At 38.5% G+C, this 25045-nt stretch overlaps 1 protein-coding gene across 1 annotated transcript in view; it reads right to left on the bottom strand.

Annotated features, from left to right (window-relative positions):
- Positions 1 to 25045, bottom strand: part of SORCS2 (sortilin-related VPS10 domain containing receptor 2) — a 571075-nt gene that overhangs the window by 96323 nt on the left and 449707 nt on the right. The window contains exons 6-7 of the mRNA XM_010583547.1: positions 14811 to 14975; positions 10002 to 10075 (exon numbers count right to left, since the gene is read on the bottom strand). Coding sequence (XP_010581849.1) covers positions 10002 to 10075; positions 14811 to 14975 — 239 coding nt within the window. The remainder of the gene's footprint in view (positions 1 to 10001; positions 10076 to 14810; positions 14976 to 25045) is intronic.

Below are 25045 nucleotides of genomic sequence, written 5' to 3'. Positions count from 1 at the left end.
TTGAGGGAAGAAAATGATGTTTACTGAATATTTTACTTTTTGTGCTGGACCTCATGCAGCTGAAGTACAAACTAACAGAAACTTTAGGGTTGAAATTTTCTGAGGCTCAGCCTGACATGCTGATCAGCATCAATAATCTAAAGATAGTTTTTAGGTACTTTTGAAACAACCTCTTATATCTATAATTTATCACACATGATTTCATAAGCACAGTTTGAAGTATTTGTCAATATCTTTACCTTCTCATATTTCTTTCAACAGCTCAGAAGTGACAACGATCTCAGGGCTACCATGTTCCTCCTAACAGTGGCAGCTGGCACAAGTAGCCTCTAATCTTGTTTCCAGTGTAATCTTTCAGTGCAAGAGGTTGTAACTGATCTGCTCTAATGAACACTGCATGGACACAGAAAATGAAAGTTTCCAATCCAGGCTACTTTTCTCCCTTAGACTTTTATTTGAGTAGATGTGAATAAATCACAAGGAAGGGTTTTTTAACCCAGCCAGGAAAATGTAATATCTTTTTCCCCCTGAAGTTCAGACATTTCCCTTACCCCTCCTTTTAAAACTACCCTTTATTAACCAGGAGAACAGTTACTTCCAAAAGGTAAGTCAGTCCTCTATTCCTAAACTAGCTGGATCACCTCCCACGGTGTCCATTGACTACCAGGAAGGTTTAGGACGACAGCTCCATGCAGCAGTTTGACAAGCATTTCTTCTCACTGCTCTACCAGATTAAGCCACCCCATTCTGTGTCTCCAGTCTTGCCTCTCCTTCACCGCCTCAGCCATCCCATTGAACTTGCCAGGTCCCATTGCTGGGAATTGTCTAATTTAAAGGTGACCCTACAAAGGTATAAGCCACAAGGCTGCCAAAGAAATGATCATTAAGCTATACCTGTAGATCTCCAACTTTAGACAAGTCTAACAGGTCAGATGTACCCTTTAAGTGCAGAGTTCATCCATTCTGAAAGGCATGAATTAAGTAAGCAGAATATTTAAAAAATATGTTTTGTCTTTTTCATTACTTTAGTTGTACAGATGAGCTATAACAGCAGAGACTGTTTATTCACTGATGATGTTACACCCTCAAAGTCTACTTTTGAATGTCAGCTACAGAGCAGAGTTTCCAAACTCCGCAGTCCCTTTACCTAGCTTTACAAACACTTAGGAATAGTCCTTTCTTCTTTTATTGAAAAAAAGACCCCGTCTATTATGGTTGCTAAGAAAATCTTCAGAACAGAGTATAACTAATGCAAAGAATTTGAAGCTATATCCCTGAAGAATAAACTAATCTCCTCATTTCAGTGGACTCCTCTGCCAACAGTAATTTTAAAAGCAATACTGTTATTTCACTTGTGCTTAAATCATGAACCAAAGGAAAAGTTGTATGACACTATGCAGGCTAAACACAGTCTAGGTCCCTCTGCCCACGCAATAAATCTTTCTTAAAATGGTGGGCAAACAATGCACATACAGGAACACATAGAGCAAATGATCCAGTTTAAAAGAAGGTTCAGTTATATGTTTTTTCATATTGAGGGAGAAATGTAAGACTATTTTTTTAATTTTCATTTACAAACTTACTACTACCACAACACAAATGCATTGTACCAGTGTGAGGATTGTGTCCACACATCCGTGCACAAGCACAAGTTTACTGTCCTGCAGCTGGCTTTAGGATAGGACCTGTTCTGTCTTATAAAACACAGAGGCAATGGACCCGGATAATCACAACAGCTTCTTCCTTTTTAGTTGACATTTCAGCATCAATTTTTAATTCTTTTTTCCCAAATAGAACAAGCACTTTCTCAGGAACTATTTATTTTTCTCAGCTTCAGCAGGGGTTTTGATTTGGTTTGGTTAGAATTCCCCCACTTTTCTTCTCACAGTAGTTTGCAATGAAAAGTTCGTATCTCAGCAATCTGGAACCATTTCTTTGTTTATTTATGTTACTTGGGTAAAGGAGGCTCTCAACTGAATTTAGGGTTTTCTGGTTTGGGTTGGTTTAGTGTTTTACATTCAACCGTTAAAATCTCCAGTGAAATTCAGACTAACTTTAATTTTAGATGAGACAATTCTTCCTCTAGGAAAAAGAAATATCTTCTGACCAAGTATACCATGCTGGATAAGGCAAGTGCAACATGCCAGCACTTCAGATCACGTAACAGTGTGGTTACACCACTTCAGAATTAAAATAGCCCAACTTGATTGTAGGGTGGTGTAAATATAGGCAGCCTCAATATGCTTCTTCCCTTTCCTGTGAACACAAGTTCCCATTATCTCCCTTGTGTTTGTCTGACACCATGTTGAGCCTCTTGGGAAAACTAGTCCTGCAGATTGTAATTTTAGAACTTTTTGGAGGGGTTAGTTTTCCATTTCTTAAAGCACTGGATCATGCCAGCAGTTCAGCACCAATCCTGTGGAAGAAAAGTGGCAAGATAGCCCCTTTTGATGGTGCAGAGGTGCAATTGCCTCAGCCCTGCTGCAGCCTTTCTGCAGGTCTAACCTCATTCATGTCATAAAGCTGCATCTAATAAAACACGATGAGAAGCAGAGGGAAATCAGGGCACCTTTATTTCCATTCAGGCCTGAATTTGGTCTCCTGAAGGACACTAGAGCCCTTTTTTCTGGATATGGTTTTTTTAGACTTTAGGGACATTCTCCTGAAAGATTAGCTGTTGTATGACCTAATTCTTCACGTCTCTGCATTAGTGCTCTGCCAGGTAATTCTACTGACCTTAACAGCATTACATCAGCATGAAAATGGTGCAATGGAGGGGACTAAAAAGCCCTCTGCATCGGCCTTGGTCTGTGTATAAATGTATACTCCATGATACAACCAGTAGGTATTTTATACTTTTAAATAACCACACTAAAATTCTAAGAATTTAGAATTTTCTGTTAAGAATTCCAATTATGAGACCTTTGGCATTATTTTAATACTAATTTCTCTTTTATTCAGCTAACTCTCTTGTTCACAAACTGCCCCAGTATTTTCTCACTCTAGTTGAATGCAGTATTAGAAAAACTTCAATACTCACCTGAAATTTGGTATTTGTAATATACATGAACAAAAATCACCACTGACATGTAACACTATGTATCTCAAAATGTGAATCATAAGCATCAATCCCTGCTATGATAATCATGATTTGTATTTTACTTCAAGCAGGAAACACTTCTTTGTTTCCAGCAGTCCAGGCTCATTTTGTAGGGGAGCCATTGACTGCAAACACTAATCAAGTGGAGTCTGCTATGGACATATATCTTCTCTATCTCCAATGGATCCTTTCATTATTAAATTTTTGATGCAGCTCCCTTGGGCGCATATTAATGAAGAGACATCTTCAAACAGGACATCTGAAAACAAAACCAAATGAAAACAAACCTGCTTGCTGATGTGCAAGAGCCTCCAATCAAAGGCCATTTGAAAATGTGCCAGTCTCCTCAATCAGCCCCTCTCATAATCTCTGAATATGAAGTTTATCCAAAAGGTAACAAGTTCCTAGTTTATAGTGACTGATTTCTAGCAATTGGCTAAGGGCAATGCTTAGAAAGCAAGTCAAAAGCATGCAAATGTTTTCACTGAGTAGCTTCAAATGGTATTGACTCTTGGCAACCCGGTTACTCAGGGAGACAAAACTATGATTTGAATCATACAAGCTAAAAATACATTTGATTATGACTGATTTGTGTTTCAGGCCTTGACGCCTTCGCATCTGCTTTGAAAGATGCACCTTCAATGATTCAGTCAATGCTCTCCACAGCCAGTGTCTGCTGCTACTTATTTACTCCCTATGCTTAAATGCTTTTTAACAAAACCATTTTTCCTGTCACCTTTATCCAAACAGCAGAGCTGGAGTGGTTTGTCATTGCTGTGGGTTGACCTTGGCTGGCCACCAGGTGCCCAGCAAGCCGCTCTATTACTCCCCCTTCTTAACATGACAGCACAGGGGGAAAAAATAAGATGAAAAGCTTGTGGGTTGAGATAAAGACAGGGAGATTGCTCACCAGTTACCATCACAGGTGAAACAGACTTGACTTGGGGAAGATTAATTTAATTTATCACCAATTAATAACAGAGTAGGGTAGTGAGAAACAAAAACCAAGCTAAAAAGACACCTTCTCCCCACCCCTCCCTTCTTCCCAGGCTCAGTTTCAACTCCTGATTTCTCTGCCTCCTCCCCACCAGCGGTGCAGGGGGACGGGGAATGGGGGTTGGGGTCAGTTCATCACACGTTGTCTCTGCCGCTCTTTCCTCCTCAGGGACAGGACTCCTCACTTTTCCCCTGCTCCAGCGTGGGGTCCCTCCCACGGGAGACAGTCCTCCACGAACTTCTCCACTGTGAGTCCTTCCCACGGGCTGCAGTTCTTCACGAACTGCTCCAGCATGGGTCCTTTCTGTGGACTGCAGTCCTTCAGGCACAGACTGCTCCAGCGTGGGTCCCCCACGGGGTCACAAGTCCTGCCAGAAAACCTGCTCCAGCGTGGGCTCCTCTCTCCACAGGGCCACAGGTCCTGCCAGGAGCCTGCTCCAGCGTGGGCTTCCCACGGGGTCACAGCCTCCTTCGGGCACCCACCTGCTCCGGCGTGGGGTCCTCCCCGGGCTGCAGGTGGAGATCTGCTCCCCCGTGGACCTCCGTGGGCTCAGGGGGACAGCCTGCCTCACCGTGGTCTTCCCCACGGGCTGCAGGGGAATCTCTGCTCTGGCACCTGAAACATCTCCTCCTCCTCCTTCTGCACTGACCTGGGGGTCTGCAGGGCTGTTGCTCTCACGTTTTTCTCACTCCTCTCTCTCAGATGATGTTGCGCAGCTTTTTTACCCTTTCTTAAATATGCTGTCACAGAGGCACCACCAGCGTCACTGAAGGGCTCAGCTTTGGCCAGCGGTGGGTCTGCCTTGGAGCCAGCTGGAACTGGCTCTGTCCGACACGGGGACAGCTCCTGGTCTCTTCTCACAGAAGCCCTGAATGCTCCTGCTACTAAACCTCGCCACGTAAACCCAATAGAGTGATACACATCACCACACTGATAGAAATAGAAATAAATACCATCCCAAGTGATTAAAAGTCAAACGTAAGAATGACTGCCCACACAGATTCTTGGCTTCCCACACAAGAGCCTTTCACACGAACTTCAGTGTTAAAGGCTCAATGAAATCCTCTTTGCATTTCTCTCTCCTTCAGGGCATAACATCACTGAAATCCCCTCTTTCACCAGACACTTGAATAGCTAGAAACCCGCTACACTTGACATTAATGGGTATGGCTGTGATTGATTACTCGTATGGGATTTCATGATGAGAATAGAAGTTTGGTCCCCTGAGAACAACTGCTCTGCCCAAATAAACTCGTCATTTTTTATTTTTATGTTCTCACCTCTCATGAAAATGGAGAACCTATAGCTAAAAATAAGAGTAACAGATACCCATAGCATAGGACCACATATCCAAGTGAGTCAAGGATAAAACATTTCTAAGGCTCTAGACAGAGTTATAAAGGAAATGTGCCGGGCCTAATTCTCTGGTAATTACTGATTCATGAGTTACTGTCCTGGGCTATATTTGTGCTGGTATAGACAGCTGATTTACAATCTATTCTTCGCTTATGTATTACTAAGCTCTATTTTGAGAAATCAAAAGGAACTTAACTGGTGCATAACCCTTGGGGACAGAAGAATAGCAGCAGAGCCAGAGGAATCCCAAACTGCACTACTCTTTCTTGTTCTCAAGGATTACCACATAATATAATTTTTTTTTTTTTAATGGGCTTGATATATATATAAAACCAATTACATACCATGTGATGTGTGGGTGTTTAATGTTTGGCTGGGATAGGTCATATCTCTTTGCATTCTTTCTTATAAATACATCAAGAACTGGAAAAAGTACTTATAAAAGATGGGTACTGTAAAATCCCTTAAACAGAAATCATCACATTGGGGCAATACTGCATGGCCAGTTGCAGTTTATATGCAGCAGTAAAACTGGCATGGTAATCAAAGTTTCTTAATTTTAAAGCACAAGAATTTGCCCAAAATTATAACTTTTCACATTGAAAAATGGGGGGGATTTGAATCTTCCTAACTGGTATTTATAGAGAAATAAAAGATTTATTTTCTAAATGTTGATACAAAAAGAATTTTTTTGTTTTGAATTACAGTGTGACTTAGTATTTCATTTTATTAATTTCAAATCTGCATTTCATGATTTTGCTTTGAAAATCAAAAAAAGCTTTTTAACAATGTCAGAGCAGTTATTTTCAGTATTTCCATATTTTCTGAACAGTTTTTTTTCCTATATTTTGATTTTTTCATTTCAACTTAAATGAGAAAACAATTGAAGAAAAATAAATACATTTCTAGAATTCACCTGTTTTGCAACCATCTTTACATATACCTGCAGCCTTACAGCTCTTTTGTTTTTAGAATAGAATAGTTTCAGCTGGAAGGGACCTACCACGATCATCTTGTCCAACTGCCTGATCACTTCAGGGCTGACCAAAAGTCAACGCATGTTATGAAATGCACTGTCCAAATGCCTCTTAAACACTGACAGGCTGGGGGCATCAACCACTTCTCTAGGAAGCCTGTTTTGCTTCCTAAGATGCTAAGAGAAGATGAACTGCTATGAAGGATTAGTCAACTTTCCTTTCCAAAAGAATAAATGAAACAAATTGGGAAAATGGCTGGGAGGGGGCAAGAAAATGCCACACTATATCACAGAGGGGAAGAAAATATTCTGTGCTCCTAAAACAGAGATGGTAGTATACACTTTCTACTGATACCAATAATCTTTCCATTAGTTCCACTGTCATGAAAGACCAAATTCCATACATTAAATCTGCAAAGATACTTAAGGGGTGGTCCAGAACACTTGAAAAGCAAATAAAGACTAGAAGATTATTTTAATATATTGCTTATAAACCTACAGTATAAGATCTGAACAGAAATGGTTTAAAATATGTGGTCCCTACTGACCTTCCCTTAATATAAATACATAAGATATCCCACTAAATTAACTGCATTTAGATTTTTATTGAGTAAAAAAAAATGCTTCTTCAGGAAATGCATGAAGATCTGACTACTGCTGGAGGCACAGGAAAAAATTGTTTTTACAAAGCACTGGAAAATATTATGACTGATTATATTTGTAGTTACCAGGCTGAAATAAAAATCTTAGGCTATATTATCAACCTCAGTGGCAAAACTTGACTGAAATCAAAGAAACATCCGCTAAAGATCTGCCCAGTGACATGTTCTTGGCACAACTAGCCAGTATCAGCAAGACACATGCCCTCATTTATAGTGAGATGTACAATTAGTTTGAATTCATTTCACCTATCTTTAACACATGAGATGTTCTATATTGCCAAGAAAACAATACTGGACTTAGTGTCCTAATAGTCAAGGTATGACAAAGCCCATATTATTACATCTGTTGAAAACTACACAAATACTTCTTTCTATCTAGCATTTGGATAACTCAGGTGATGAAGGCCATAAAGTAGTGGAGAGTTTCACATAATGACAGACAAACTCCCACTGGACAGCCGTCATGTCCAACCCTCCACTTGCAGCAGATTCTTTATATACTGCAATGTCCCATATGATATTAGAAGTAAAATATATTTATATTTCTTTATTTCTAAGGATGTTTAAGGGAAGGATCATTTGGTACTTATGAGGCACTAAATGTCTGCTCCCAAATCCTTACTATTGCTGGCTGATACAGTTCTCGAAAGAAATCAGAATGGTCTATATACAGAAAAGGGGAAAACAAAAACCTAGAAAATATTTCTAATGGTTATAAATGTACAGACTCTTAGAATTTATTATTCTTGTCTGAGAGGAATGTGATATTTATGAACAACCATGACTTTGAAGTACTACACAGGAGTTATTCCTATCGAAGGTCCAGGACACTTCCCTGATTGTGTCTGAATGATATAAGGAAACATAAAGATTCTGAAACACAGCAAAATACAGACTTAATATTAAACATGCACTTTCTGGCTTTAATTCTTACATACAAAGACCATTGACAGATTGCTTGAGTCAGAGCAAAACTGACACATACTTCAGTGGTATGCTATGTTTTTTCATAATTTAAGTGTGCTAAATATACCTAGACTCAGATAAGAAAAACGCCATTAAACAAGTCTGCAAGAGGGAGGCTTCCACTGTCCTTTCTTACCTGTTAGTGACTTTGATGGTTTTCAGACCTAATATATTTGAAAATTTTTTTTGATTAAAGACAGAGAATCACATGCCCTCCTGATTTACACCCTATACAATCTTGCTAAGGAAAAATTGGTTCTAAGGCAGACATGACATTTCTGACCCACTGTGTTACTTCTAAATGATTATACCCTTTCACATGGTAGTTAAGAGACCTGTAAAGTGTATTGCCTATGAAACTCCAGCTGCTGTGAAGAAATAATTTCTTCAATAGGGCTATATTTTGCAGAGGCAAATAAGCAGAGTCAGGCTGACTCAAGTATTTCAGCAGAAAAGCTTGAGACAAACTGGAGTAAATCAGATGGGTGTTACCACAAACCAGCCACAGGCTGGTTTTCTAAAAGTAGGGACAGTAAGTAGGTTGCAGACTGAAAAAGAGGCCCTTGGAAGTGTGAAAAAGCTCCCTTGATATGTCCAGGGATAATTACACCAACAGGGCAGCAGGGCAGGTTATGCCTTGTGCTCCCCGCTCCTTCACACAGGGTTTAACCTGTCCATGAGCCCCTGCCCTGTGTCACAACCTCCCCCTGCTCAGCTTCAGCAGCAGCACACGTGCCACTACACTTTTAGACTCGCCAAGTTATGTTTTGGGCCAGCGGCCAATGTATCTGTAGGTACCGTAACAGCTCTGCGTGCTTTGTAACCTCTGCACCAGCAGTTTAAGCAGGCTGGGGGTTTGTTTCTCCCCCCCAACCTGAGCATGGCCATTTCAACTCAGGAGAAAAGCAACTGCCTGAAGAACGAGGAGGATCACAGCATGAATGCCAAACACATCGCAAATCTTGCAACCAGGATCAGGTATATCCATTTCAATACTGGCAACACCACTAGCAAACCACAAAATATTGCTGAAAGCCAGATATGGCTTCATAGCCATATAGATAATTACACTTTATGCAACTGACACAGATCAGAGACCATCTAGAATTAAAATCAGAAGCCATTTAGGGAATGGAAGTGTCTAGCACATTACGACTAATCCTATAATAAAAAATACCACTTATTGGTAATGATTCAGTTAGTTATGCACAGTCCATACTTACACACTGAAGTAAAATGTGAAGGGGTAAATTCTCTGGCTTTTTCAATAGAAATCAGGTAAATGTTGAGTGTGCAAACTGACAATTTTTAAATATGAGATTAATTAAAACACTATCAAAAGGTTAATTTTGGTGTAAAAGAAGTTATACACTTTTCAAATTAATTTTGTTTGTATATAAAACAGGCATTGACTTATTCTTCAAACATTTTGTCAACTTGCTTAAATCACTTCTTAAACATTTTGAGAGACTGCAAAATATTTGAGCTGAAAATGAAATCGTTTGATAAATGTGTACTCAATAAAGTCATATTTTTTCACCAGTTTCCTTAATAGTGTAAGTTTATATATGACTCCAGTTAATAGGTCTGATTCAACCTCTCCTAAAAAAATGTTATAGATTTTTCATTGCAAAAAGACTGCTCTCCTTTCTAAAGATCAATTTCACCAGTAGAACAAAGAGCAATTTCATTGGACATTACAGCTCTCTTTAAATCTTGGGCTCCATAGATCCAGACCTATAACCCTTATATGTGCTGACACAGTATGATCACTGGTGTGAGTATGAATTTGCGATAGTGGACGCAGCAACACTGACATACTCAATCTGCAAAAGACACCAAGGCTCGTACTGTCCCCATCAGTACCCCTGGAAACATATTTCTTGATTAGAATGAAATACTTTTTCTGTTCATTTTTTATTTGGAAAATAACGGACTTCTTACCAAAAAATATGATCTTTTGAAACTCGTTCCTGCAGAAGGATCCATTTTTTCCCCAAGTCAATGGATACATAAACCTCCAAAAGAAAAAATAAAAAAAGGAGAAAAAAAAATTAGATGATAGGAGACTGTTAATGTTGTACATCTTCAAAGACAGGTCCTATGTCACTATTAAAATGACAGATTGCACACCAATTAAAAAAAAAAAAAAATCATTACCAGGAACTCTGTACAATGTTTTTCAGAGTAATAAACTTTCAGAGAAAAAATCTTTTAAAATATAATCTATAATGAACAAAACTCAGTGACAATGTCTTTTTGTTTACCATGAAAACAATTCACAGTTGATTTTGGGTCAGATTCTTTTTTACCTCAGCATGGTTACACAAGAGGAATGGTAAAAGGACATTTTTCTTCTTCTTCCCATTCATTGGCTAAAAAAGCACAGATGTTCCCTTTATGCTTCAGGCCTTAATGCCATCAAAAATACTTAAGCCAGGAAGTCAATGGATTTAAAACTCTGCTAAAATAGGACCAAAAGGTATTAGAGAAATGCTTAAGAGATTTGATGAGGAGAGATGCACTTAAGGGCTTCCTTCATGGATAGCAATTTGTGACCCGTGAGAAATGGTCACTCAGCAGAGAGGCAGAAGATGGCCTGGAGGAGGAGCACTCCAGCTCCACTTTCCCTCTGAACAGTTCACCCCTGGTAAAAAAACCAAATGCTAATGATATGGATGGATATCAAGAGTGCAGATGAAAGCTGTTTTCCCCCAGAATAAAGTGGGATGTAAAATACTACTCAAAAATCTCCCTCCTTCAGCATTTGCCTTCATAATGTGTTTCCTCCAGTTAAAAAAGGAAATATCTATCAGACTTCTAAAAAGGCAGATTTAAAGCCCCCTGCCGTCTGCATGCATTTCTTATTTGATCCAATTTACATATGATGGGGTTTCTCTTAATATCTCAAATAGGGAAAAAAAGGCAAGTAAAACTGTTCTTCTCTGTTGTGGGAATAAGTCACCAGTTCAGTTGCTCATTATTCTAGGGGAAAGTGTCTTATGAGGACTATAAAGGAATGTTTTTGTTTAAAATGACAGTTTCAATGACAAATGAAACCCCCCCCCACAATTATGTATTATGTTTTACTACAGAAAACCAGCAATATTAATATGTAAAGATAAAGGCTGAGGTAACTTATCTCAGCATAAACTCTATGGGTAAATTTAATAAAATCTGAATTAGAGATAAAACAATATTTCCCCTTTACTCTGCACCTCACAATGACTGGGCTTTGTTCCACTGCATACTAAATTAAGGAAGGCAGATCACAGTTCGGGTAAGGAACTACAATTGGGGCTCAAACTGCTTACTTTAGCATTCACCCAGTCAGTGCCTAGACAGAAATAATCAGGGATCAAAAAGTCTTCGCTCTCAGAGCTAAATGCCTTAATGACAGGGCTGCAGAGCCAGGCTCCTGATTTGCCTGCTAACTTTCTCATCTTAGTTTTATTATGTGGGTTAGGGTTTGCTGCAACCAGTGTATTTTATAGCATATAGCTTAGAGCAACCTCTTGGGAGGGAGGCGTGTGGCTTTGAATGGGCTAGACTGTGCAGGATGGAGAACCTAAGCTTCTTATTTCTTCAAACATTTGTCACCGCAGTCATTACAGAAAAGATAACCATTGGTTTGATCATCTTTCTAAAAGGGTGGACACTGCTCAGTTAGTTACCTGCCTCAGCAGACTGCTATAAATCTGGAAGAGATGATCATTTAATGTGTTGCCCTAGCCCTGGTGTCCAAGTTGCAAAGAAAGCCAAGAAATCAGAGGTTCCTGGCAAGAGGGAGAAGAGCTATTTAGGAAAAGGGGCAACACTGGCACAGGAACAAAGGGATGTAATTTTGTCACGGATGAATTTCAGAAGAAAATAAGAAAAGATTCTTGTCATTAGAACAGTGATGCCTGTGCAGTAGGTGCCAAAAAAGACCAAACCAAACCCAAACCCCTACCACCAAACCCAAACTACCTCCCCTCACGCACATTTAAGACTGAAGTCTGGGAGCTTATGGATGAACAGTTTGACTTAGTGTAGGGGGAAGCCTTTGCAGTCTTACTGTAAGGGAGACTGAAGTAGGACGAATAAGGCATATTCAAACTAAGAGGAATTTTTGACCGATGCAGTATTTGAAATAAATAAAAAATAATGTGTAACTAACTTATGCACACATTTAACTTCCTTTAATTAAAAAAATGACCCATATGTGTTTGGTTTTTAACAAGTACATATGATAAAACTACTACATGAGACTAGATATGAGGTAAAAACAGTTATATTAGTGGACAAGTAAAATCTCTGGCTTCAGCAAACACATCTAATAGATCTTATAATTCTGTTTATTACCACCCATGTAATAAAGATGTGGAATCACTTTTAAAAAAAATTGAAAATGCTTTTCTCAGCTTTGCCATTTTTTCATCCTTTCAGCTTCCAAATGAACAAATAAAATCTACTGCATCCCTGTCAAGTTTTAAAAAAATCTAGAAGCATTTATACAGCCTCAGTGAACAGCTGATTGTTATTCCTTATAACTGAGGTAGCCAGAAAAAGAGAGTATAGATTTGAGGCAGTAAATAGATTAATCCAACCATATTGACTAGATTTGCATTCATTTATAGTGTCAGCTAGAGGCTAGAGCTTTATTTAAACAAAATCTAGGGTTCTGAATGAAAGAACGCATATTTTGTAATATAAAATAAGCCCTAAATCACATCAGAAGTTGTGAGAAAGGCCGTGATGCTCCAGTAGACAGAGAAGCCTTGCTGATTGCTATTTATGAAGGAAGTGATCCTGTATTCCTTATATTCTCAAAAGTGCCTTTGTAAGAAATCATTTGAGTTACAGGAGGTAACAGCTTCTCCTGAGTTTTAGATTGTGTTACATCCTGATACTACTTTCTTTCAGTGAAGGTAAAGCTACTTAACTCAAAAGTCTAGAGTATACCATCTCCCTAGGCCAAATTCAGATCAACGCTATCTCTCAAGACCGTTGATTTTAGTACAGTGACCTTTTCTTATGTCAAGTTGCAATTCTGATTTTCAACTCCTCCTTTGCCAACATCACTTCATCTTCCTCTCCCTTCTAGGCCCAATATATCAGACCTTACACAAAATGTAAGCAGGTTACTGACCCAGTTATAGTTAAAGGCATCCTTCATTCCTGCACATTTTAGGTAAAGATGTAGGACTTGTCCAGTAAGTCTTTATGGTTGACTCTTTTTAGTGTCATATTGAAAGCCTGAGAAAAGTCCATCAGATAACCTAACCCTTCCTGCTACTCCTGCACAACTATTCTTTCCTGAATATTTTGTATGTTTTTTTTGTCCAGTCACATTTTAGGTGTGGCAAATAATAGCATAGCTCCTTTTGGAAGATTATCCAAGTATAAAATGCCTGAAAAATCTCCCTATGATGCATTATTCATCAAAACACAAAGCAAATGGTTCACTTTATGCTTCTGCCTCTTTCTCTCTCCTGGCAAATATTTCTACCCACTTGTTGTGGGCTGGTTAACTCCTTCAATACACTTCTTTGGACTCTTGCACTTAAAGATTCTGCCATTCTGTAACTATATAGAATTCAGGAATTCTATCTATTGTCAGAAACAAAAGTCAAACTGAAAAAAGAGGTTTTCATAACATAGGCTTGTCATAACTTCAGGCTTCCCTGAAGCATTTTGTTTACATAACATGCATTCAACATACTTGTAATTGTGTTAGGATTTCAAATTGAAGCTGCTAAGTAAAATATTTAATGTAATTTGTGACTGAGTTTGGTTTGATATGTTTTTTATTCTAGTTCTATCCTTATTTGCACATGCCTGTAAACATGAATTGTTTTGGGATCAGCTATTAACATATATCCCAGAAAATATCCCAAAGGTTGACTTGATAGAACATCACTGAAATCAGTGCACTATTTGGCTGCAGCATGTGCAACTTTCTCTGACTAATCTCACCACCTAAATGTACACCTTCTGTGAAGTCTGACAAGGATTAAAATGGACTAGAGTTTACTAATTTCAGTTTAAAAGAGGAGTAATGATGGAAGTGAGTCAAGATGACTACCAGGACCAGAATCACAGTGACTTTACAGCTGTAGTTGCGGCTTTGTGAAAAAGAGATGAACCACACACTTACACACTTACACATCAGTGCTTAGCCTAACCCATCCAGAAAAATGACTTTATAATTTAACCAGAAGAAAACTGAAAGATGGTCAAAATTTACAAACATGATACAACTCCTGAATCTGAAAGTGGTATAAATACATCATAAGAGAGAGAATTATTCTGCATTTCTACAGATTCACTGATTCCCCAAATCCTCTTCTGCTGTACGACTATGCAGTTTGTTATATTACTTTATTTTACATCCCATGAACGGCCTTTGGAGGCACTGTTTCAGCTTCATTAACTTTCTACTACACTATAAATTACAGAGCAATTGCTTATGGTCACTTTCTAGGGAGGAGCACATTTCAGAGGTACTATTTAACTATATTATGCAGGAGGATAAATATTACCAATATCCATATCAGCTGAAAATGCCAGGATTGAAATTACGGTAAAAACAAAGATTTGGACATGAAGACAATAAACTTTTAAATAAACCTCAAAACCACATTATGATTTGCTTCTGGGCAACTGGTATTTCATAAAACCCAACACTAATCAGCATATCAGAACTGTTTTATATCTCCTTAACAAAGTAATTCCTAAATTTCAAGCAAATGCAGTATCTTCAAGCTTTACCTTGCCTTCCTTGGTGTATGCAAGTACTTTATCTTCTTCTTTCGGGTGGAAAAGGAGAGTTTCCACAAAGAAAGTAATGGGTTGTTTCTGGAAGGTGGCTCCTTCATCCATGCTTATGAAAAGGCTTTGGTCACGGTCATTATGGGAAGAACTTACAAGAATTATCTAAGAGACAAAAACAACAACATATATTCAGAAGACCGTTTTCTCTATAACAGACAACACAGCCTTATTTCTCTTGTGTAAATGTCACTTTTGTACATACCTTACCTATCAAAATTCTGTGGACAAGAAACTCAAAAGCATCTAAGAGATAAGGACTGCAAGATCCTATTAATCTTCCCTGACCAAATCTGTGAATGTTAAATTCTATAGCTTCTCTTGCAAATCACACCAAATTGATCACGCTCCTCATCTCTTCTCAAAATGACTGCCTTAGATTTTTGTCCTTGTGCAAGGTTCATGAGGCCACATGAGAAAATCTCCAGTCTAACCAAAAAAGAATTAATACTAGTAATGACTCATTTTAACATGTCCATATAAATACATCTCTTTATTTAGTGAGGATGCCTTTATAAATACTAAATGTAAAAATCACTGCTATAGTTATATCAGAAGAATGACCCAGGAGAAAGAACTAGTTTATAACATCTCTCCATTGCTTCACCATTCTTCTCCTGCTGCAACATTTAGGATAAAAAGGCAATTCACTTTAATGCAGAAAAATATGCCGATCAATTATTTGCATTTCCTTCTCATCTCCGAATAATACCTTGACTCAAACGTAGTAATAGCTTGAGCTGTCTCCTTGTGTGAACTTCATATCAGGCTTTCAGCAACAAAGAAATTCTCCCCACATAATTTAATGAGAATTTCACTCTTCTGAGAATTTTCAACTTCTTCACCTTTTGCAGTTGGCCAGCGTGTTATAGGGTGGTTCTAAAAATGCCAATGTGAGTATGCATTTTTATTGTCTTTCCAGGTCAAATGGGTCCAGTTTGCATTCAAAAAGGTGCCTTTATCAACTGATAGCCGACAAACAAAACAGATTTTCAAAGCCCAGCTGGGCTGTATTTGGCTTACACTTCAAAAACAATTAAAAAAAATAAAACCCCTGAATTCAAAATGTATTTAGAATATTTAGCAGATGATGTAGATGACACCACAGAATACTGATCACTGTGATACAGTGACTGTAAATCGCTTACAGAGATAAATGGCAACAAGTTATGCAAACAGAATTACAATAATGTGAATACAGAGGAAGAAAAATATTGGACAAAGCAGTACAATTTTTACGTAGTCACTTTTTTAACTAAAGCTGAAGTTAAAAATTCAAAATTTCTAATGAATTACACAGATGTGACAGCTGGACTGAGCTTTTACTGCGATTGGTCTTGGGGGAAAAACTATAAATACAACATTTGTTGATGCTCTAATTTGACAGGTTACTTAAGCATGTGCACTTGTACTTGAAGCACATACACAGTAGCACTAATTTCTGCATAGCTTTCATACATCTAAAACGGGGCACATACTGAAGTACATTGTTGAATGAGAGTTGCACGTACTTCAGGGTCCATGGTCCACCACTGAAACCCCACACTAAAGCATCTATTAAGCCAAAGGTACTTCTATTAACTGTGTGACTAGGTCAGTAAGAGCAAGATAATAGCCCATAACCTTGCTATGATCTTTTATTTTTTAAATTACGTACTTCACCCAAGAGTAGGAAACTATGTCATTTTTATTGGAAAGCCTCTATAAATGACACCTTCACAAATGCCATCTCTCATTCCTATGTCTCTTGGTAAACTCTTCAGGCAGTATCTGTTTAATTTATTACCATATACACTCCAAATATGCTGCTGGTGGCCTAGATACAGCATTCAAAGGTTCCTGTAACACACTCATTTGGCAGGTTTTCTGCAGAGGACATGGCACCAACCTAAAATTGAATGTGACTGTCATGTGCTGCCCTGTCCCTTTGCTTGCATCGCAAGGTGGAGTGAAGAAGCTTTTATGCCCAGCATGGAGATTTGTACTTTCCTTGCCACACTACCACCTGCAACTCAGCCTCAAAATAGCTAGTTTTTCTTGGAAAAAAATGAATTCAAACTATCTGCATGCTGACCAAGCTATATAGTGCTCATTCCTGTTGGTTCCTGACCAGATCACAGAAAGAAGGACCCAGAACTGTGCTAAAGTAAACTCCACAAGCAAAGCTGCAATGTGAGCGCCACAATTCCTGATGAAGCTTGTGTCCGAGCACGCCCTCGCATTTTAACTCATGCACAAGGCTGGTCCTGACACCTATGCTTAGCTTGCAGTGTGTACAAGTCCTTCCATGCTGTATCACTAGAAGCAGTAAGGTAGTAATTCCATATAGAAAGCTTAATATCTTTGGATACAGTCTTCTAGTCCAACTAACACTTTCTGTAATTATCATTATCTTCATTCTCTCCTGTTAATGTTTTTAAAAAATGTATACAACTAAGACAACAAATCAGTATGGCATATACTCCAGAAAAGGTTTAAACTGCCCTTGTACAGAATGGCAATCTCAGGACTACAAGCACTATTGTCTTGCTTGCTTTTTCTGGCACAATAAATCTTATGCTTCCAAAAATACCAAAATATTGGCTTCAAAATAATAAAGGAATGAGGTTTATAAATTTGGGAGTGTTTTTCACTGTTAATGAGCCTTGAGTGTAGGCACGTCTAAGTTTCATAATGAGGACCCAAGAGCAGCTTGCAGAGACCATCATTCTAGAAACTGAAGTCATAAGAAAAATGCTAGCTATAATGAAATGCAAACACACTGTGATATTTGCTAATGCTGTCCTTCAAAAATATTATGTATCTTTCGGAGTTCAATCTATCAGAAGAAAACCAGCCTAAAGATTGTAGACATCTAAGCATATATGGCAAAGACCCTAACTATATTTTTATTCACACACACATCATAATTCATTTAATGAAATATTTTTGAATTTCACTCAGTGTTCTGATTTATATTTCAATAGTTTAAACTGATCATTATGTGCTAGGCATACAGATTTGCTTCCCACAGCTAACACACTGGGTACTCAGACTTGCCTGCTGGCTAACACTACTTATTGAGGAAAATATTCCAGAGTAAATATTGTACCCACATTAAATGCTTTCCATAACAAGTTTTGTTTACTTTGTAACTGGAACAAATAGCAAAACCTTCCTGCTAGCAACTGATGAAGGGATGCAACTGGGACATACTATCCGGAGAGCCGACTAACAGTGATTGCTGAGGGTTTTAACTCAAAATAAACAACTACTTGCTTGAATAATTGTGTATCCAAAACCAGAACAGATTTTAATCACATCTAAATTTCACTTAAGCTTCTTTTAAACATCATTTTACAGAGCATTTCTCCCTCCTGTGAGACTCTTCTAATATTTTTTTAGTAAATCGTAACTTTATATTTTTCTGTTTATCCCTGACCTCTCTTCCTAATCTCCCATCAGCTAAGTAAACCACAATAAAACATGTGTATACATTCAGATCAGGTGTAAATCTACAACTTCCAACAGTTAAGCAGAGGTAAAAGAATATTTCAAGGAGATAAACTATCCCATGGATTGTAAAGAAAATGAGTAAAAATAGGATATGTTATAGATCAACAGGGGGAAAGCAAAAAAGATTTCTAATAAAAATGAAAAATACTACACCATGCCAACATATGAATTAAAGCATTCCAAAAATAAAGAAAAGCTATGCTTTTCCTCATTTTAGGAAAAGTTAGTGAGGCAGGCAGTAATATAAAAGCCAAATAAATCTGAAAATAACGTAATTAAATCCATTTATTTAATCTCTCTTTCAGGACTGATTGGCCAATGTGCATGTCTAACCATTCCCTCTACTGGGTGGAACCACAATGTGAGCCCCAAAGGATAAAAAGACTCTGACAGCTTAGGCTACAGTAGCTTGCGTATCATACTTCTTCTTCCGCTATTACCATGAAGACTTGGAATAATCATAGTGATTACTAGGGAGTCTTAACTGTAGATTTGGCAGCAATTCAAAGCTATGCTGTAATTTCAAGTGGCAATAAACACAGGATATTAACATGCATCATTTGCACTGGGTCTGAAATACAACCCCCCTCCCCTCAGTTTAGGTCCAATCAAAATGTAAACTCAAGATAAATTTGATCTTAATCAGCACTTTCTCTAAAACAAGGCAATCTTCTAACCTATTACAATTGTGCTGTCTCTTTCAGCTTCAGCAACTGATCTTAATTTTAATTCTAGCTTTTATTTTCCTTTCTGTTTCTCTAGTATTAAAAAAAGAAAAAAAAAAAAGTCAAAATGTCCATCATAAAGAAATTTCTAGACTCAGCATCTGACTTGCCACAGGAGATTTCTGCAGGAAGTGGTGAGAGAGATGAGACATACCATTTTTTAATTCCATAGTCTTGCATATGGTCAGAAATCAAGACACTTCATATTCCCCAGCACTCTAAACTGACCTTGAAGGAAGAAACCTCCTTTGGGCTGCGTAAGAAATCAAAATACAGAAACTCTTAATTTCAGCACGCAGCAGCCATGCACTGAGAGGCCAAGCGTGCCCAGGAAGCACCTACACTTCTTCAGTCGCCTCCAGGAGACTGAACTCCCACTGGAGTGAATTCTACCTGGATTTGGCTGTGGGGATTCAGTCCTAAAGAGTTCACTCCAGCAAAAACCTTAACAATGCAAACTTATGAGCCATCCCTACTAAGGTCAAATAATTGCCATTAAGAACATGTAATGTCAACACCCAGATGAAGGTTCTGAGCTAAACTGGAGACCACGCTGCTGGGCACAGGGCAGCACCAAACTCCTAGTGATACCATCACATAAACCTGCATGCCTACGTGTGTTCCGAAGAGCAATATTCTTTGTGGCAGTACTGCCAATCTCGGGGCAGTATTCATAGAGCTTTGCAGCACTGCAGTAACACCCTCAACATTTTTCAGATTAAGTAACTAACTCATCTATTTTTCTTGTTCTTACAGTTTACATTATTTATGTGTTATTAGATATGCTTGGCTGATACAGAAATTACTCTAGCTCCTGGTCCCAATTGTAAATGAGATGTTGCTTCTCAGATGGCATTCATAAAACACACAAAGTGGACTGCCAAGGGTTATGATTTTTATCTTGGATGGTATGAAAGACCTGATAACTCAAAAATTGCAAAGTTGCAGAGTGAAATATAGTCCCTTTACTCTCATATTGGTAAAAACAATATCTAAAGAATCAACCCAGGGTAATTCCAAGAAGAGTGAAAAAAAATGCCTTCCAGATAGCAGTTTAATCTTGTAGATTTTTCCAGGAAGTTGCACCCAAAATCACTCCTCACAGATGTCAGTTATTAGTGAATCTAATCACTAATGAATCACTGAAAATTAAGAGCTAGAAAATCAGCTTCTGTGCACAACCTAATTGCGTAAATGCACGTTGATGGAATACATACATACATGAATGTACATAAATCCCAGAACAGTATATTACTTTTCATGGTAAGCATTCACAGCTTCCTCTAGAATTTGTACACACTTTCACTTGAAGAGCCCCTTTCAAGCTGTCACACAGATGCATTTCAAAACAGCAAGCAGTCTCTGTGAGAACCGCCATAAGGGAAGGGAAGGTGGGAATGTTAAGGATGGCTCCCGAGAAATATCCACTACACTGATCACATAATCTGAGGACACCATCAAAGGCCATCTGAAGCAATCCTGGTGGGGCGAATGGAAAGCACGCAGTACAGTTTCGTCTCCCCTGTGTTGTGGTCAGCTCATTCATCATTTGCAATATCACAGCTGAAGGTGTAATATTATTTATCTAGTACCAGCAACATAGTAGGCACTTTAGGATGTGGAGTGAATATTACGAGGTTAGGATCTTAAAATGGGCTGGTTACCAACTGAAGCAGTTGGTAACACATGAGACATGGTGAAGAAGGAATGAATACCAGAGTTAGCACCTTAAAAGAAAAATGTGATCAGAGTAACTGGACAGAAAACAACTGGCTCACACTGCAACTAGGCAAGCCTGAAATGATATCTGATCATAGTAGGAAAGTTTTGAAATAGTTGTTTTTTCTCTAGGGATTCACTATAGTGGAAGCAAGTTTAAGGGTGGTTACATATCATAAATAATGAATGCCCACAGAGAAACACCTACAAAAGTCCTGACTGATATTGATGACCAGCATGAAAATCCTGCCCTGTTGCACTTTGTCGGCAACCTGTATACATCTAAATCTGCCAGATGTCTATAACTGAACACCTCAAAGATGCTGACTACACCACCTCTCCAGGGGATACCAATTACAGCTCAATTCTTCAGTCTTCTTATTTAGAGAAGTGTTGGGTAGGATAAGCAAGGTGATCATTACCTCTTCCTCCATGGGAAGAAATCTCATCCATCTGTAATCTGCTGGAACCAAAAAATTGTTGTCAGTTTACTAGCATGGCAGGCCAAATTTTCATGAGGAATGCTCTGTTCAAAAACATTTCAGAGCAATAACTCGTGCCGCTAGCCCTAGAACTCTAAAAAAACTGGCACATATTAAGCAAATTTGGTATTCCTGCAATATACTGAGGTGTGAATATGATGAAGGTCACAGCAGAGGGAGAGGAGAAACTGCACTGAACATCTTCATAGACAGCTCTTTCTTTAATAGCTATTTTTTCTAGTGTTATTTGCACCTATCTTGCAGAGCTAAGGTACACATACATTGTTTATCTTCTGCAAAATACATTGGCACTGTTATGAGCAAGTAGTTAATTAATAAGGAATATCTTTAATATATCCAGTGGATCTCTTGGCACAGGCTGAACATACACTGAGAGGAAAAGAGGCTTGATTAGGTACGTAAGATTGACATAAAGGAACCTAATACTATTTGTTACAGATCCTACTTTTTTGTCTCTGTTTAAAGTGAAAACAGAAGAGTCCTTTGGTCTTCCTGCATGGTCCAATGTTAGCTTGGCTATTGCTAATTCTTCAGCAAAAGTGATCATTATATATCCTTTGTGTAGTTCCTACATCTAAAAAGAGCAAAACTGAATGTTCAGATTTTTTGTGGGATGATCATCATATTGATATCTTTGCATATTCAAATGGTTTCATTTAAAACTATGCACTCCAGTATACCTGGAACTAAATCAGATAGTCTTTCCCAGTATGCTCTAAATCAGCAGTCTGAATGGGGAACAGCACTGGGGGAGGCATAGTGCCAATTCTTGTCACAGCAGGGGAATGTTCCCTAACCAGGTTTTATAATGCCCATAAAATAAGGACATTTTGCGTGTCTTGGACGAAAAAAAGGGAGTTGGATTGCACAACAGAAATGGGCAAGTTTGACTCTTTCTCACCAACATCTCCACAAACATCAGTATTTCCCAGACAGAACAGGCACACACTGATTTATTTAAGTTGGGCATTCACAGACTAATCTAATTCAAGAAGTTATTTTGCAACCTCCAATAAACCTGTAAATATTTTCTTCCTGAAGACATCACAGAGAAAAATAAACAATGCTTCCCAAACAGGATAATGGATGCACAGCAAATGAGTGCATATGTGTGTTGATCTAATTTAATGAAGAAACAGGTCAAACAGTTCCTAGTCACCAGCCATTAATTTGTCAGCGGCAAAAACTGGACTAAACTGAAAGACAAATTACATGGATGGTAATTAGTGGACGGGAAGAAAATATGAAGGAAAGAAAGGCAGTTGTGGTGGTTAAAAATATGAGTCATATGGGATTGATCAGGACCTCATCATCTTGTGTAATAGGTAAACACTTGTCTGCCTTAAAAATAGTACAGGTGTGCCTTTTGGTCTTTTATTATGAAACTCAGTTCTATTATAAGGCTGCATAATAATTTTCTAGGAAAACTGGAAAAGAGAGCTCTCAAAACATTATTCTGGGGAATCTCACTTTGCACAAATTGCCCCCTCCAATCCCAATTACTCGACGGGTTCCTGGTGTTCTCGCAGCCAAAGGCCTTCCCATAATGTTGCCAAGATATCCCTAACACCAGTTGAGGCATCAACTTCAAGTACCTATATTCCTCTCTCTCCCAATTCCATGGAACACTTCTTATGGAGATCAATGTACTTAACGACTCTGTTACAAATCATAAAGAATAAGTAGCATTTTCCAAACTTGGAGATGTGCGCGTGTGTGCGCACGCACACGTACATCTGCAAATACCCACAGGTTTATGCAAACGGATGGGCTGCATCCAAAGTTGCTGAAGCAGCTGGCTGAAATCACTGAGAGCTCTGAAAGGCTCCAGTGACTGGGAGAGGTTCTTGAAGAATGGAAAACAATAAACATCACGCCCATCTTACCGTCGTTTACAAAGTCTCTCAGATGTGTCTCACACTGTATTTTGAACGCATCCATTCCCATACCTAAAGGGGTAGCTGGCACTATGAAGTGAGTTGTTAAAAGTCCTTACCCTTCAGGAAGCACCCGCTTCCTTTTGAGAATGTGAGCTCTCTCCTTAAGGGAGGTCTGGGTATAGTTAAAGATTGAACAGCTTTTCTCTCCTAGACCACAGAGGAAAATACAAACCTGGGGGAAAGAGCTGTGTTGAGGAAGTCTTTCATATGTAAGGCACAACTGATTATGTGGTTTTGAAGGGGAAAATGGAAGGGGGAGTAGAAACGGAGGCAGAGCAGCAGAAGCAAATGCTGGAAAAACAGTAATTACTTTTCACTTGAATTTGGCCATATCTCCATTATGTAGGCTACAAAGCTTAATTATAAAAGCTCTTGCCATTGAAATATTTCCCCTTATCTTTGATATCCAGTCCAAATGGACTGGAAAAAAGCCCTTGAAAAGCAGAAAGGAAATGTCTTTTAAAGTAATTTTTGGTCCCATTAGGGTGAATCTCATTAATAGAAAAAGGACTTCACCGAAGAATAGAGGGTTTATATTCAGAAGCATACAGTACCGCTGTGCCTTATTCTAGCAGCACTCTAGATAATAAACCTTCCTCCATCACGGCTTAGATTTCTGCAGTTGTAAAGTACCCATTTTATACTGAGGTAGGGTTATAGTAAATGCACATGCCTGGCACTCATTGCACTAGTTTTTCTCCAGGTGTACTTGGGATGGGTGCTGACTGGAGCTTTTGAAAGATAATGTGTAAAACATTTTTTCTATTGAAAAGCATCATTTTGCCGTAACTGAAATGTATTGCTGAAAACTTACATCAGAAGATTTACCAGCATGATTCCTAAGGCCCATGAACGAATTAGGGGGACAGGGTATTCCTTCTGGGGCTCTTCCACCTTACGCTCATAGATAGAAAATATTTATTGGGACAGAGACACTGATTTTGTGGATCAGCTGTTAGAGTACTTGTATGTGTCGCTGCAGGAACAAGTCTTGGTATCTTCCCTGTTGAATGCTGTGATTACTAAACCTTAGGCAATTCTGCACATATTCTTATATGTATGAGAGAGAAAAGGCTGCATGTCATCAAAACCAAGACAGAAACAATGTTCTTTTGCTCATTTGCTAGATTGGTAAAATTCAGGGGCAAGGGTTATTGTTTCTATGTTTGTTCCCAAGCATGTTATTTTGGCTCCTTTTCAGTACATTTTAATGAAAAGTTGAAAAGTGAATAGGAAAGGAAATTAAACAAATGCACAAACATTTCTACTAATCCCCTTTCTCTCACTTTTACTCACATTTAATCCTCATGAAAAGTTTGTAATTAATCCAGGGGATTTTTTTTTTTTTTTTTTTAACATAATACTTTACTGAAAATGAGAAGGTGGAGAGCTTGGATCCTGGCAGTGTGTTTACAGACACAGAAGGCAGCTAGTAAGATTTCAGGAGCTTTCTCTCTTGGCAAGAATATTGTTAGAGATTCAGCTATGAATTATGGCTGATACTGAAAAAGAAAATCCAGGTGATATCGTTATTTTTCCTTCTAAGACAGACAGCTACACAGAGCTTTAAAAACATCAGACCAAGATTAGTCTTGGGATACCAATTCTGTTCTCAGAATTCTGGGTGCCAATTCTGTTCTCAGTCAGCAGGAACTTTGCAAACTGACCATTTTGCAGACCCTGGGACTGACCCCATCCAAAGCAGAATTGAAATGAAACATTGGTCTTACCACCACATTGGCACTTACAAGATTTTGCACTCTTGAGGCTGTAACACCAATGTCTTATGAGAC

Source organism: Haliaeetus leucocephalus, unplaced genomic scaffold (genome assembly GCF_000737465.1).
Source record: "Haliaeetus leucocephalus isolate CR32 unplaced genomic scaffold, Haliaeetus_leucocephalus-4.0 Scaffold906, whole genome shotgun sequence".
Taxonomy (NCBI): domain Eukaryota; kingdom Metazoa; phylum Chordata; class Aves; order Accipitriformes; family Accipitridae; genus Haliaeetus; species Haliaeetus leucocephalus.
Note: the sequence above shows the minus strand (reverse complement) of the source record. Positions and strands in the feature narration are given on the sequence as shown.